This window comes from Geospiza fortis, unplaced genomic scaffold, assembly GCF_000277835.1.
Source record: "Geospiza fortis unplaced genomic scaffold, GeoFor_1.0 scaffold66, whole genome shotgun sequence".
Lineage (NCBI taxonomy): Eukaryota > Metazoa > Chordata > Aves > Passeriformes > Thraupidae > Geospiza > Geospiza fortis.
The window spans coordinates 8932481-8944596 of NW_005054312.1; the positions used below are offsets into that span (position 1 = coordinate 8932481).

General features: G+C 46.6%; 1 protein-coding gene across 1 annotated transcript in view; it reads left to right on the plus strand.

Annotated features, from left to right (window-relative positions):
• CRACR2B (calcium release activated channel regulator 2B) overlaps window positions 1–6978 on the plus strand; it is a 25237-nt gene extending 18259 nt beyond the window's left edge. Inside the window, exons 11-17 of the mRNA XM_005419507.1 lie at window positions 152–446; window positions 611–752; window positions 982–1063; window positions 3412–3526; window positions 5000–5107; window positions 5815–5891; window positions 6894–6978. Coding sequence (XP_005419564.1) covers window positions 152–446; window positions 611–752; window positions 982–1063; window positions 3412–3526; window positions 5000–5107; window positions 5815–5891; window positions 6894–6978 — 904 coding nt within the window. The remainder of the gene's footprint in view (window positions 1–151; window positions 447–610; window positions 753–981; window positions 1064–3411; window positions 3527–4999; window positions 5108–5814; window positions 5892–6893) is intronic.
• The last annotated feature ends 5138 nt before the right edge of the window (window positions 6979–12116 follow it).

Genomic DNA, 12116 nt, shown 5'->3' on the forward strand with positions numbered 1-12116 from the left:
GAGTGTGAGGAGTGACTATATAGAGTTCCTTTGAGAGCTTCATGTATACTAATTGGATTGCATTGGTTGGTTGGGAATTTGCAACCTCCTTCTTTCCCTGTGTTCTCCCCCCCTCCCACCCTATCTGTGCTGCCTGTGGACTTCAATGCAGACAACTGGCCTCTGCGGACCTTCCCTTCACCTTCCCAGTGGACGTGGCAGTGGAAGAACCCAACAGAAAGAACTGCAAATACTTCCCAGGCAATGGGGTTTGGATGAAGACAGGAGAAGGAGGCAGCACAAACTTTGGAGAGAACAGCAGAGATGAGGAGAGATGGCCCTTGGCAGCAGATCCTGAGTGGTTTAAGATGACTTTGAAGGGTGACTCTGACTGCAGAAAAAATGCAGATGGCCTAGATGCTGCTCTGCTGCCTCCTCGAGCCCAGCCTGTTGGCACTGAAACCAGGGTGAGTGCAGTTACCTCTGGGGTAATTCCTCAAATACCTGCTAGGGTTGGTGTCTGACTCTCTTCCCATCAAACCCCAGATTTACAGTGCAAGGCTCTAATCCCTGAATCAAAGCACTGCCTGCAGCTGGGCTCTTCAGAACCTCATGCCTTTTTCCATTGTAGCTCCAAGCACTGGAAGCAGCCAGCTATTCCCCAGATCGCATCTTTAAAGTGGTGTTTGTGGGGAATTCTGGTGTTGGGAAGAGTTCCTTCATCCACCGCTTCTGCTATGACAGGTTCTTGGCTGAGCTCAATGCAACCATTGGTAAGTAATAGCGTGCCTGCTTCATCTGGATAAGGAGGGTGGGAAAGGCAGCCTGGGAAAATGCTCTTTTGCCTGTATTATAGCCCAGCTAGAGGGTAAAGATGGTCTCTCTCCCAGTATTGAATCAACCTTGCAATTTCCTTGAACTAAATGGAGTTTGTCTGGCCATTGTAATGGCAAGGGGCTCTCTCCCCATCCTACCTCATAATCATTGTCACCTTCCTGACAGGTATTGATTACCAGGTGAAGAGTCTAATGGTGGATAACACCCAGGTTGCCTTACAGCTGTGGGATACAGCTGGACAAGAGAGGTAAGCGATTTCTGACGCGCTCAGTGGAGGAAAGGCAAAGAGTGCATGCAGCTGGTTTCTGTTCCTGGGGAAGCTATCAGCCTCAGAAGGATCAAACAGGTCATGACAGCTATTCCAGTCCTGAACGTGCAGCAGGGGTCTGTTCCAGAGACTTCTAGAAGCTGTGACTGTGAAGCAGGGCCTGGGGAGATCACTCTGAGGATTGACAGAAAAGTAGTTTTCCGTGTGTCTGACCTGCATGCTTGTGGCTCCAAGCAATCCATCCATAGATGTATGTCATGGGGTTCAAAGGTTGGAAAGGACTGTGAACCTTTCCAGATCTGATTCAGCTGTCAAAACTGGCTGAATTAGCATGACCTATGGGGAAGGTGATTTGAACTACCCTGCTGGACTCTGTCAGTGAGGTTATTGGCCCCTTTCACTGTCCCTTCTGCTGATAGACTTGTGGAAGTGATAATCCTTGGTAGAGGGGTTGTGCAGCATTCTGTGACAGTGAACACTTGCTCCCCATTTGAAGTCCTCTAGTTTTAAAAGCATGGGATATCTCTAGATGTTACCAGCAGTGTTGGTGAGGACAAGAGTAGTAGAGGACACATTTGACCCTTATCTGCTACTAGAGATGAAGGCCCATCACTGGCTCCATGTAAATTACATTTTATGTAGGATATAATTCGAAACTTAAGATGAGAAGCTATTTCAAGAGGACCATGAACCTCAAGGGCCTGACAAAAATAAGCACTGGGTGTTTTGAGCTAAATATGTTATGGGGGCAGGCCTTCAGGGGGCAGCCAAGGTCATGGGAATATTCTAATCCTAAACTGTGCCAATGATGCTGTCTATCTCAGGCAGCTAGACCTTGCAGAGCTGGTGGGAATGTACTAAGTAGGAGTATCTATTGAAAAGCAACTCTCTCTTCCAAAATTAGGCTTCATGCTGAAGAAATAATTATTTCTGAGGGGACTCCTGTGGTTATTTTGATGCTGAAACTGAGCAGTAAGGGGAGTTGCTATGACATAAAATGTGACATTTTATTGAGGCCAGATTGCAGTAGAGGCCAAATTCAAGATGTTGTCTCTGCAGAAGGACCTTTACCACAGGCCCCTGCAGCACTAGCAGGTCTTAGATATGTACCCACAAGAGAGAGCTGGGATCAGTGCTGATACCAAATAGGAGACCTGGGAAGAAGAAAAAGCTTTTTCTTCTTCTGTAGGAATATTACTTCTAAATAGAGGTATTCAACTGTAAATATCTAAGGAAGAGATGGAAGAACCCCTTGGAGCATGCAAGGAGAACTCATTGGAGACTTCCCTGAGACTTATGCATGCTACCTTTGATGGTTCTTCCGGAGCATCTTGCCTGGCTGGCAGTTCCAGAGGTGCATCTTGATTGCCAAAGATACAGTCTGTGCTTTCTCAGTTGGGTAGGTGCCAGAATATTGTAGTGAGAAAGAACAGGCTTCAGGCAACTATCTTAAGAGTACAGAAGGGTAACAGCTGTAGGTTTTCTTGGCTTGTAAGAGTAGAGTTTGTTGCCATGTGCAGGGACATACACAGCTGAAATACACAGCTCTCTAGTGAGATCTCAGGACTTTTGTTACATTTATTAATTCCCAAATTACATTGTTAATTCCGTCAGTTTGCAATCATTGTGGTTATATCATGGCTCTGTCACAAGGTGCTTACAGATTCCAAGGTTTGGGTTTGTTGTTTTGGTTGTTTGGTTTGGGTTTTTTTGTTTGGTTTGCTTTGGTTGGAATTTATTCACAAAATATCAGCCTGTGGTTTTAAATGGTACAGACAACAAAAAGTAGATGTCTGGCAGAATTTTTTCCTGGAAATTGTGTCTAGCTCCTGATTTTTTATGTGTAATGCCATTGGTTTATAGATTCAATAGTGGAAACAGACTTACTGATGCTGAGTTCTTAATTGCTGTTTTGGCAGCCCTGGGGCAGGCATTACGCATGCCTAGTTTGTTCTGTGGTACAGCTTAGTCTGCAGATTCTTCCAGACTATAGAGAAAGATCATGTTTTCTCCATCAGTTTCCCTTTTAATAGGAAATTACTTTTTCCTATCCCACCCAAATAGATTCTTCTGCTTCTTTCTTCCAGACCTGCAAAGGTCTTCCTTCTTGCTTTCTCAGCACCATGCATTTGGCAAGATTCCTACCTATCCGCAGCTGCCTGGCCTGTCTCAAAGGTGCAGGGATCTGTCACCTGTGTGTAGACACCAGCTCTGAGGGACACATCACACACAGGTGCTGCCAGGCCCTGCAGAGAGCCTGCGCTGACAGACAGACAGACAGTCCCACCCTGTGGTTCTGAGGGTGCCTTTGGTTTGTGTGGGCTCAGGTTTCGGAGCGTCACCAAGCAGTACTTCCGGAAGGCAGACGGGATCCTGGTGATGTACGACATCACAGCCGAGTGCTCCTTCGTGGCCGTGCGGAACTGGATGAGCAGCGTCCAGGTGAGAGCGGGACCTGGCCTCCAGTGCTGCTGCTGCTGCTCCCTTGCTACAACAGTCTGCCTGGAAGGGACGTTTTTCAGTGCCCCAGGAAGTCCTGTTGACCTTGTGAAGCTGAATTATCAAAGCAGATGCCTGTGCTGGTCAGTTTGGAACCAGAGGCTTTGTGTGGAAGGTAACAAAGGCAGTGGTAGCCCATTAAATCAGGGAGGGCTATTGCTGTGGCTGAACGTGGTGGGACCTCCCAAAACAGCGGTGTGGGTTTGTAAGCAGCCCATGTGCACTGGCTACATCTTCTAAACAGGGTCACATCCCACCTGTGCTCAGGGAGGGAGATCTCGTGGTGTCTGGCCTATGCGCAGGAAAGGGAAGTGCTTCTTTTTATTTCCTTTTTTTATTTAAGATTTGGTAACACTGTATTAATACTGCTGGGTTTCACCCTGTTTTTTATTTCCAAACACTCACTAAAAGCATTTATCTGTAGCTTATATCTTCTTGGGGACACAAAAATACCTCTCTTTAAAATTTAAATTAGTTGTGTGTAGATGATCAAGAGGTGAAGTGAAATTTTCAAGGGCGGTTTTGTTTTGATTGTGCTGAGTCTCAAAAAACCCAGATCTCAGTGGAATGAGTAAGTATAGGCTGGAGGATTCTAGAACTGTTAATTTCCACGAGCCTCTTGGGGAAACAAACAAACAAAAACCACTTATGTCTTTGAATTCTAGAAGATCAAATGTTAGGATCTTCAAAACTAACCAGCCTCTGAAAATCAGGTTCCTTTCAGGAGGAAGTTTAAACTGAGTGCACAGAAAATCAAACCACATGAAATCTGTATATTTTAATCTCTGTCTTCTTTTCCTCTCCCCATCTGTGTGTTTATTTTGTTTTGAAGCTGTTCAGGTTTTGTATGCCATGCAGGGCACTTGAATTTGGAAATAACTGAGCCCTGTTCTTACTGTGACCGTGCTCTAGTGAGCCAGTGGAACTATAGAGAGTTTGACCAGAGGTAAGGGGCTCCAGGAATTGCCTAGGAATAACAGTCCCTACAGAGACAGCTTACAAGGGGTGAAGGTTGCTTAACTTGTTTGGCCAGTGGATTTGCAGCAAGGGATCATTGAGTTTAGGACAGCACATCAGACACTGTACTGCACATACAAAAAATTACTGAGCTTATTTAGAAGATCTGCCAGATCACAAATTCCAAAATGCCTATGGGGCAAGCTGCTTTTCTTTAGGCTTCTTATTTTCCTGAGAGGCACTTATGTCCTGTCTCCCCTCTGTCACCATCCCAGCTCAACATACCAAACATTTGGAATGTTGCCCTGGTTCAAGCTTCCTTTCACAAATCCCTGGGGCTATTGAAGGAATTACCCTTCAATGGGCCTGATCCTGCTGCCACTGAAGGTCTTGTTTGCTTGGGCTGAAAGGATCTGCTCTGAGTGGCTTGGTCTCTAGGGGTCTTTATTTCTTTTGCAGGAAGGAATAGAGGATGGAGCTGTGGTGTTTCTGCTTGGAAATAAATTGGATGCTGTGCAGAGAGAGACGCGGAAAGTGCCCAAGGTGGAGGGGGAAAGGCTGGCGAAGGTGTGACTCAGTGCTCTGCTGTTTGACTTGCTCTGCAGCCACCCTCCAGCTGTGAGCACGGCAGTCTGGCTGCAAAAAGCCCTTCCTGGAGCCCTTTTCCAGTATGGTACCTTCCCTCTCCCTCCTACCCCGTTTCTCCAATGTGGACAGGTCCCTCTGGTACAAGGGAGGATGAGGTGGTGGCCTGGATGTGGCAGACAGTGGCCCTTGAGCAGGCTCACTCTTGGGGCTTGATATCTCATTACAGTTTTCTGAGGGGAACATGCATGGCTGATTTCCCATTTGAGGGCTCCCTAATGCACCATCATCCTGCCTCTTTCCTCACTCCCTTGTCTGCCTGCCTGCTGGCACCTTGGCCCCTGGGTTGGGGGAGACAGGGTTTCAAAGGCTTCCTGCCTTCTGGACCTGCAAAAAAAGGTAAGGGAATCAAAGTACCCTGGACAGATGTTTTCTCTTCCCAAACAACTTCCCCAGTGCTCCCTTTTGGACACTCTGACTTGGCCCTCAATGCTGAAAAAGCATCTCCTCCTCCTGGGTTGGTGAGCAGGGTGTGCACCCAGCAGGGCAGCAGCCACTCTCCTGGCTCCATCCAGTGGCTCTTGGCAGGGTTCCTGGGGATGAGGGTGGGCCAGCTCCCAAGGCTGTGGGTGAGTGGTGATGGTGGAAAGCTGGGAGTCACCGTGGGTGCTTGCTGTGCTCTCTGGCAGGAGTACAAGGCTGTGTTCTACGAGTGCAGTGCCATGACTGGCTACAACATCATGGAGCCCATGCTGCACATGGCCAGGTCAGTGAACACGAGCCGTCACCCTGGGACACTTCCCCAGCTGGAGGTGACTGGTGTGGGCTCCCCTGGGGAATGGGCAAGGAGAGGGAGGTGTCAGAGACTGACTTTCTGTCACAACCCAAAAGAGACTCCCTCCAGGTCCTTGTCTTTTGTGCCTGGAGAGCACCAAGTGTAGACTGGACTCTGCACAAAAAACTTCACCTGCTAGAACTGGCTGTTGCAAGATTAGGAGTTCAATTTGAATATTTCATCACAAAAGCCTTGCATACTGTCCCAGATTTTAAGCTGGTGTTTTCAGTTTGAAGTCTTCAAGCAGCTCTAAGAGTTCTTTCTCCCCTATCTTAATAAGCACTGTACAGACTGAGCTATTTCAGTGGCAGTCATTTTAAAAGGAGGTAAGATGCTGTCAGCTGAAAGAAATTTGCTCTAAAATTTTTAGTTTTAAAAGGTAGTTTTTGGAAAAAAATTATTTCAAATCTTGCAAGAAAACTATCCTTTTGCTTTCTTTTATCTCTTCACTTCCTCCTGCACCATGTGTTAAATCCACAGCAGGATTTAGCTGTTCATTAACTGGGTGGATTTATTTATCAGCTAGGTGAATCACATCTCCCATAGCACGTGCCTTCAGCATGCTTTATTACCATGGTGCTGCCCAAGATGGCCCAGACAGGTGGAGCAAACAACCCAGAATTCTGACAGCAATAGGGGATCTTGGGGATAAGGCACAGGCCACTCACACTGGTGCTCAGATTACTAAGCCATGGTACCCCCTCTTGTATGTGTCCATTTTCTTTCCCTGTTCTCTGGAAATTCATGCTCATTCTCTGTGTGTGATTTATCTAGCCCACCTTCCAGAGAAGTCCAATCTTTGGGCCTGTCAATTCTTGCAATCCTAAATGTAAATCCTAAATGGCTGGTGGAGAGCAAAGGGCAGAGGCAACTGCCTTGGCAGGAAGAGCTCAGTAACCAGGTTGTGTTCTTGATCTGTGCTGTTCTTTCCAGGTTGCTGACAGCACAAGAAGACAGGCAGAGGGAGAATGCCCTGCAGCTGGAGGATATCAGCAGGAGGAAAGGGTGCTGCACATAAAGCGCACCAATGTGTCAGCAAGAGACACATGCCAATGCTGTATCATGAAGCTGGGGGTTCCTTTCAAGCAAGCTGAATCTGATGGTATCAGCTCTCTAGAGGCTTTTCCCAGTCTGTGAATTTTGAGGCATAAATCAGGCTAAAATGTGCATATTGTCTGCACTGATCTACTTCCAAAGTCTGCATGCAGCCCTGGTCTCAAGAGGCCTCTGCTTCTTTGGGGGAATTTGGCTGGTCTTAGCTAGCAGCACAGACAGGGCCTTCTGTCTGGAGAGGTTGATTCCCTCTAAAGGGATGAAGTCTTGTTCCTGTTCTTTCTGGCAAAGAAGCGGCCTAGCAGCAGAGGACACAGTGGGTCTGTATTAAATAGAATTTCCATGTAAAAGACAAAGATATTATTTTAAATTTGGGCTAGCTCTAAGAAGTGATCCATCTGTCTCAGAGGGAAGCATCTCCTCTTGGTTCTGCAGCGGCAGTGCTCAGCTGAGAGCCTGCTGTGCTGAGTGAGAACACTTCCACCCCTTCCCGCAAGATCTGGATTGGGCCCTGGATATACTGCAGCATTTGGCTGGACTTGTCAATATTGTAGTTAACAGATTCCATATGTGATCTGATAGAAGGAGTCATCCCAATGGCTTTCATTGCTTTGTCACCCTTATGGACCTTTTCACTGTCCTGTTGTATGTTTACGGAACACAGAGCTGCTGCCCTGGGACCCGCAGGCGCTGGCATGTGCTGCTGATTCATAGCCCATTGCAGGAGCTGTCTGTACAAACCAGGGGAGCCATATATAGCCTGTTTTAAGGCTGAATGCTGCCTGTTTCCTCCCATTCTCTTATCCTTTCCTGAAGAATCTCCAGCAATTTGGAACTGCCTTACCCGCAGTCCTCAAAGATCCCACCAGAGCGCTTTCAAATGTGCCTGGATGGAGGCATAAGGCAGCTGCCTGTATGAAATGTACCTTTTTCTCTTGCAGGGACCTCGAGCAACAGCCTCACTTGACTGGTGAAGGGCCTGAGAAAGAGCCAGACTGAACCTGTTCCCATTGGGAAGGGGCCTTTTTGTCACTAAGGGGCAGGGCAAAGCAGGGCAGAGTAGGCGCTGTCCCCAGAAGTGCTCCTGTCACCAAAGCTGCTGTGGTGCCTGGGCATGGAGCTTCTGGGGTGCGATGCTTTCTGGTCTGCAGCTCAGCAGCTCTCAAAGCCTTGGGATTAAGTGAGATTTTTTTTTCGTTCCCTTTCCCCTTTTGTCTTCAAGGCTGTTTCTATATGTGACTCTGACATTGTAGGCACAAGATGTGATACTGCAGCTGTGACACAGCCCCCAAACCTTGTGGCATAGGGAAGGCCTATACTTGTCCACAGTCTTTCCTCTCTTGGGATGAGGCGGTTACTCTCAATGTCTGTTTATTGCACAAATTTTGCTGGGAATATCCCAGGCAGGAAAAGTGCTCTGAGTCACCTACAGACATCAGCATTACAAAGAATTTCCATGGCACCTCCTAGTGCCCTTCTGATAGAAAACAGGAAGTTTTTCTCTGGAAGAGCAGGATTTCTGAGTAAGAGCTAAAAGTAGTGAGATCCTGCTTAGTCCTTACTCTTGGCTGTCTGTGGCTCACACTGTTTAACTGCACTGATGCCTTCCAGAGACTGGGAATCAGAAAGCTACAAGAGGCCCTGAAGGAACCAGGGTAGCTGGTATGGAGCCTGGAGTAAGACCTACAGTGCTGCTAGGGGAACTGCTTGTCTTTGCAAGAAGTGATTTTTGGGAAGGGGAGTCCATGCTAAGGTGTTCTGAACCTGTGCCTCCCACGCTCTGTACACAGCACACCCCAGACAAAGGTGTGAAATACAAATATGGGCCAGTTCTGTGTATTACCTTTATCAGTGCTGTCATACTGCAATGGCAAGAACCAGCAGGTTCTTTCAATGTACAACCTTAAGTATGTTTTCTTAGTGTGCAAACAGTACAGGCAATAAAGAAATGCTGTCTTACAAGTGGTTGTGTTGAGAGATTTTTTACAGGTGCTGCAGGAGATCAGCCTCCCATTTTCAATCGCTGATCCTAGTGTGACCTTCCCTTCTCACTGCTCAGCAAGTGGCCTGTCCCCCATAGTGGTACACAGGGGGTCTTACAAGCAGGGAGAGAACTAACCAGGAACCCATGTCTTGGGGGCAGCTCAGGAGAAATTAATCTCCAGTCTTTTTTTACCTCCTTTAAGCAGCCAGAGTCTGTCCAGCTGATTAGGGAAGGCAGAGCACAGAGGAGAAAAAGGAAAGATACTTCCCCAGTGTGTGGGGGTATAGTGCTTTCAGACAGGGATGGGTTCTCACCTTGTTACCTGTATCCATAGAACTAAACCTTTATTTTATTAATGTCCCATGCATCCTTTTCACTAGAGTTAAGAATTTGGTTGCTTTTAATCCTTGTGCCCTGGCATGGCTCCAGCTGGATGTCCATGCATTACAGAACTAATCACTCTGCAGTTTTGACCAAACAAATTATTACTCATTTCCCCTGCTATAAACTGATAGCACAAGTAGTTCCTTGTAACATATATTTTTTGTAAGCAGGAAAGGGTGGATTTTTGTTTCAAGGATGACAAAGTGGCACAGAATTTGAGTAGGCTGAGCTTGGACAACAGTAAGCAGCAGGGTTGGGGTTTATTACTGGAAGGTCTTTTGTTCTCTCTTGGCACAATCATTAAGTGTCCTCCTGGAAGACCCAGGGGTATCTTTCTAGTTTTTAAACCTGTCTGTTATCAGATCTAAATGAGACCAGAATTTCCAAAAAGTTATTCATTTTACGACATCCCCCTTTTTATCAGAATCTCTCCTGCCTCTAAATGGAAGCTCTGGGAGCAGCCACCCTTTGTAAGTGACTGCTGGAAACTGTAGCATAAATGCAAATAATGAGATATCCTGAGGGGGCATGAGATGAGGGAGGATGCAAAATAAGACTGCCTGGGGGCTTATACATTCACCGTCTTGGCTCCAGCCTCTTAGTGAACAAGTGATTTTTTGCACATAATCTGTAAGGTATTTTGGAATCATATCAGAAGAAAGTACTCTTACAGCCTGGGAAGCCTTATCCTGGCACATGCAGCAGTGCACCTGTGTACACAATCAGGTGTAGGGGCAAAAGCAAAAAAGCCAGCTGCTCTGATAAGTAGCCATGCCCCACAAATCCCTGCAGGCCAGCAAAAGGACCTGACTCTGCTTTGCTTTCACTTGTCTGTTTCTTGTCAATATGCTAAGGGTAAGCAGAAGAGGATTAGGCTGACAGCATCTCTTTGAAAAGTCAAAACAGGGCTAAAAAGAGAGCATTAAGCCACAGTGTTAAATTTGAAGCTTTTCCACAGGACAAATGCAGAAATTGCAAATGTTTGAGATGTTGTTTTCTAGTACCTTCTTTATTCCAGGTCCAAGGGACCTTTTCCATTTACATACAATTAACGAGTTCCTGTTATGGGGATCATGCAGTCACCCGCACATTATTATTTTCTGTCTTGTCACCTTCTTCTGTTTGTGTCATTTCATGATCTTTTTACTTGTTGATTGCTTAGACTATGAACATATATATTTGTTGCATTAATAAGTAGATGGGACTCAGTTTCTTCAGGAAGAAAAGTCAGTTCTTTATTCACAAAGCTTATATTTATAGGAAATATCAGAAGGCACTTAGACCTAATTGGCTAACAATACACTGACAGTTTATTGGCTGGTAAATGACTAGGCTGTACATCTGTCAAATCTCTCTATATTTGGTTAGTTTACATATTTTGTTCACTGATTCCTATGGGACAGATTTCTTGTTTATTACAGGTGCAACTTATTTTCCTCTCTAAGAATAAGTTGTTATGCAAACAGATTCTCAAGATTTCTTCACCTGGGAACTTAGCTAGCTGCACTTAGAAGAAGTAACAGGCCACAATATCTTTACCTGCATGTAACATATATTGACCAAGTACTTCATCTCCAATTATAAATGTATCTCACAGTCCATTATGCACCTTCAAATGCTCTGTTTGGCAGTCTCCCATTCAGTGCCAATAGATCCAGGCAGAGCCCTGCAGTTCAGAGCTTTGTTAGGAGATGCTCATTACTTCTCTGGCTATTGATGAGTCACACGGAAATTTTGGTTGGCACGGCTACAACAACCCAGCTCCAGCCTCTCCAGCCTGCAGGGCATGTTTATATACATATATATATGATGCTGCAAACACTGAAAATACTAGTTCACAGGAGACCTGACCAGGTAAAATTAGTCTCCTCAAGGTAAACCAGTATCTGCAGTAAAAAAAAAAATAATCTATTACTCCAGAAATAAACTGAGGATGCAGAGGTGGGGGTCCTGTGGTGTATCTCGCCTGTACCTGCAGGCTCTCCCAAGCATAAAGAAGCACTTGTGCCTGGTCATGCCCATCTGCTGACCCAAATCTGCTGGGGTGGGGAGGTTATGTGATTTCCTCTTTGGACATGAAATCCTGGACATGGCAAGAAGACAGTGGCCCAGTGTGGTGGCTACGCAGGGCTCCACCAAGGAGGGGCAGGACCCGGGCAGAGGCCGGTGTTCTTGTGGCTTCCAGGTTCTGCCACATATTCCCTGAAACAAATCTGTCAAGTGTGCAAGCAAGCTGATCCCCCAAGGCTCTCTCTGTTTGACCACTTGGTTCTCTGGCAGCTCTGAGCTAAAGTGAGCTTCCTCTTTGGGACGCATGAAGTGATTTCTGAGTTGGGCACATGCAGAAGTTAAGGCAAGCACCCAGGAGGTTCTAAACTGGCCTCTCCATTCCCTGCCAGCTCTCCTCTCTTCATCCCACTCCTGAAAAGCCATGCGAGGCCGCTCAGCCGTGGAGAGGGCGCGGGAGTTTTCCTGGGAGCATCCCTCGCACAGGGCTGCTGCTTAGCACAGAAGTATGCGGGCTGTGGCTCAAGTGAGGTAATGGGAGAATGAGGCAATGTGCCAGTCAGGGCTTGATCCTGATTTACAGGGTGTTTCATGGAGAACACTTTTAACAAGCAGGTCTGACGCCTTAAAAAAAAAACAAAAACAAAAAAGCCGTTCCATCTGGAGTTCGCTGTAACGTGTCGCCTGCGGCAATGGAAACAGCAACGTGCGCTGCAGGAGCCGAGAGC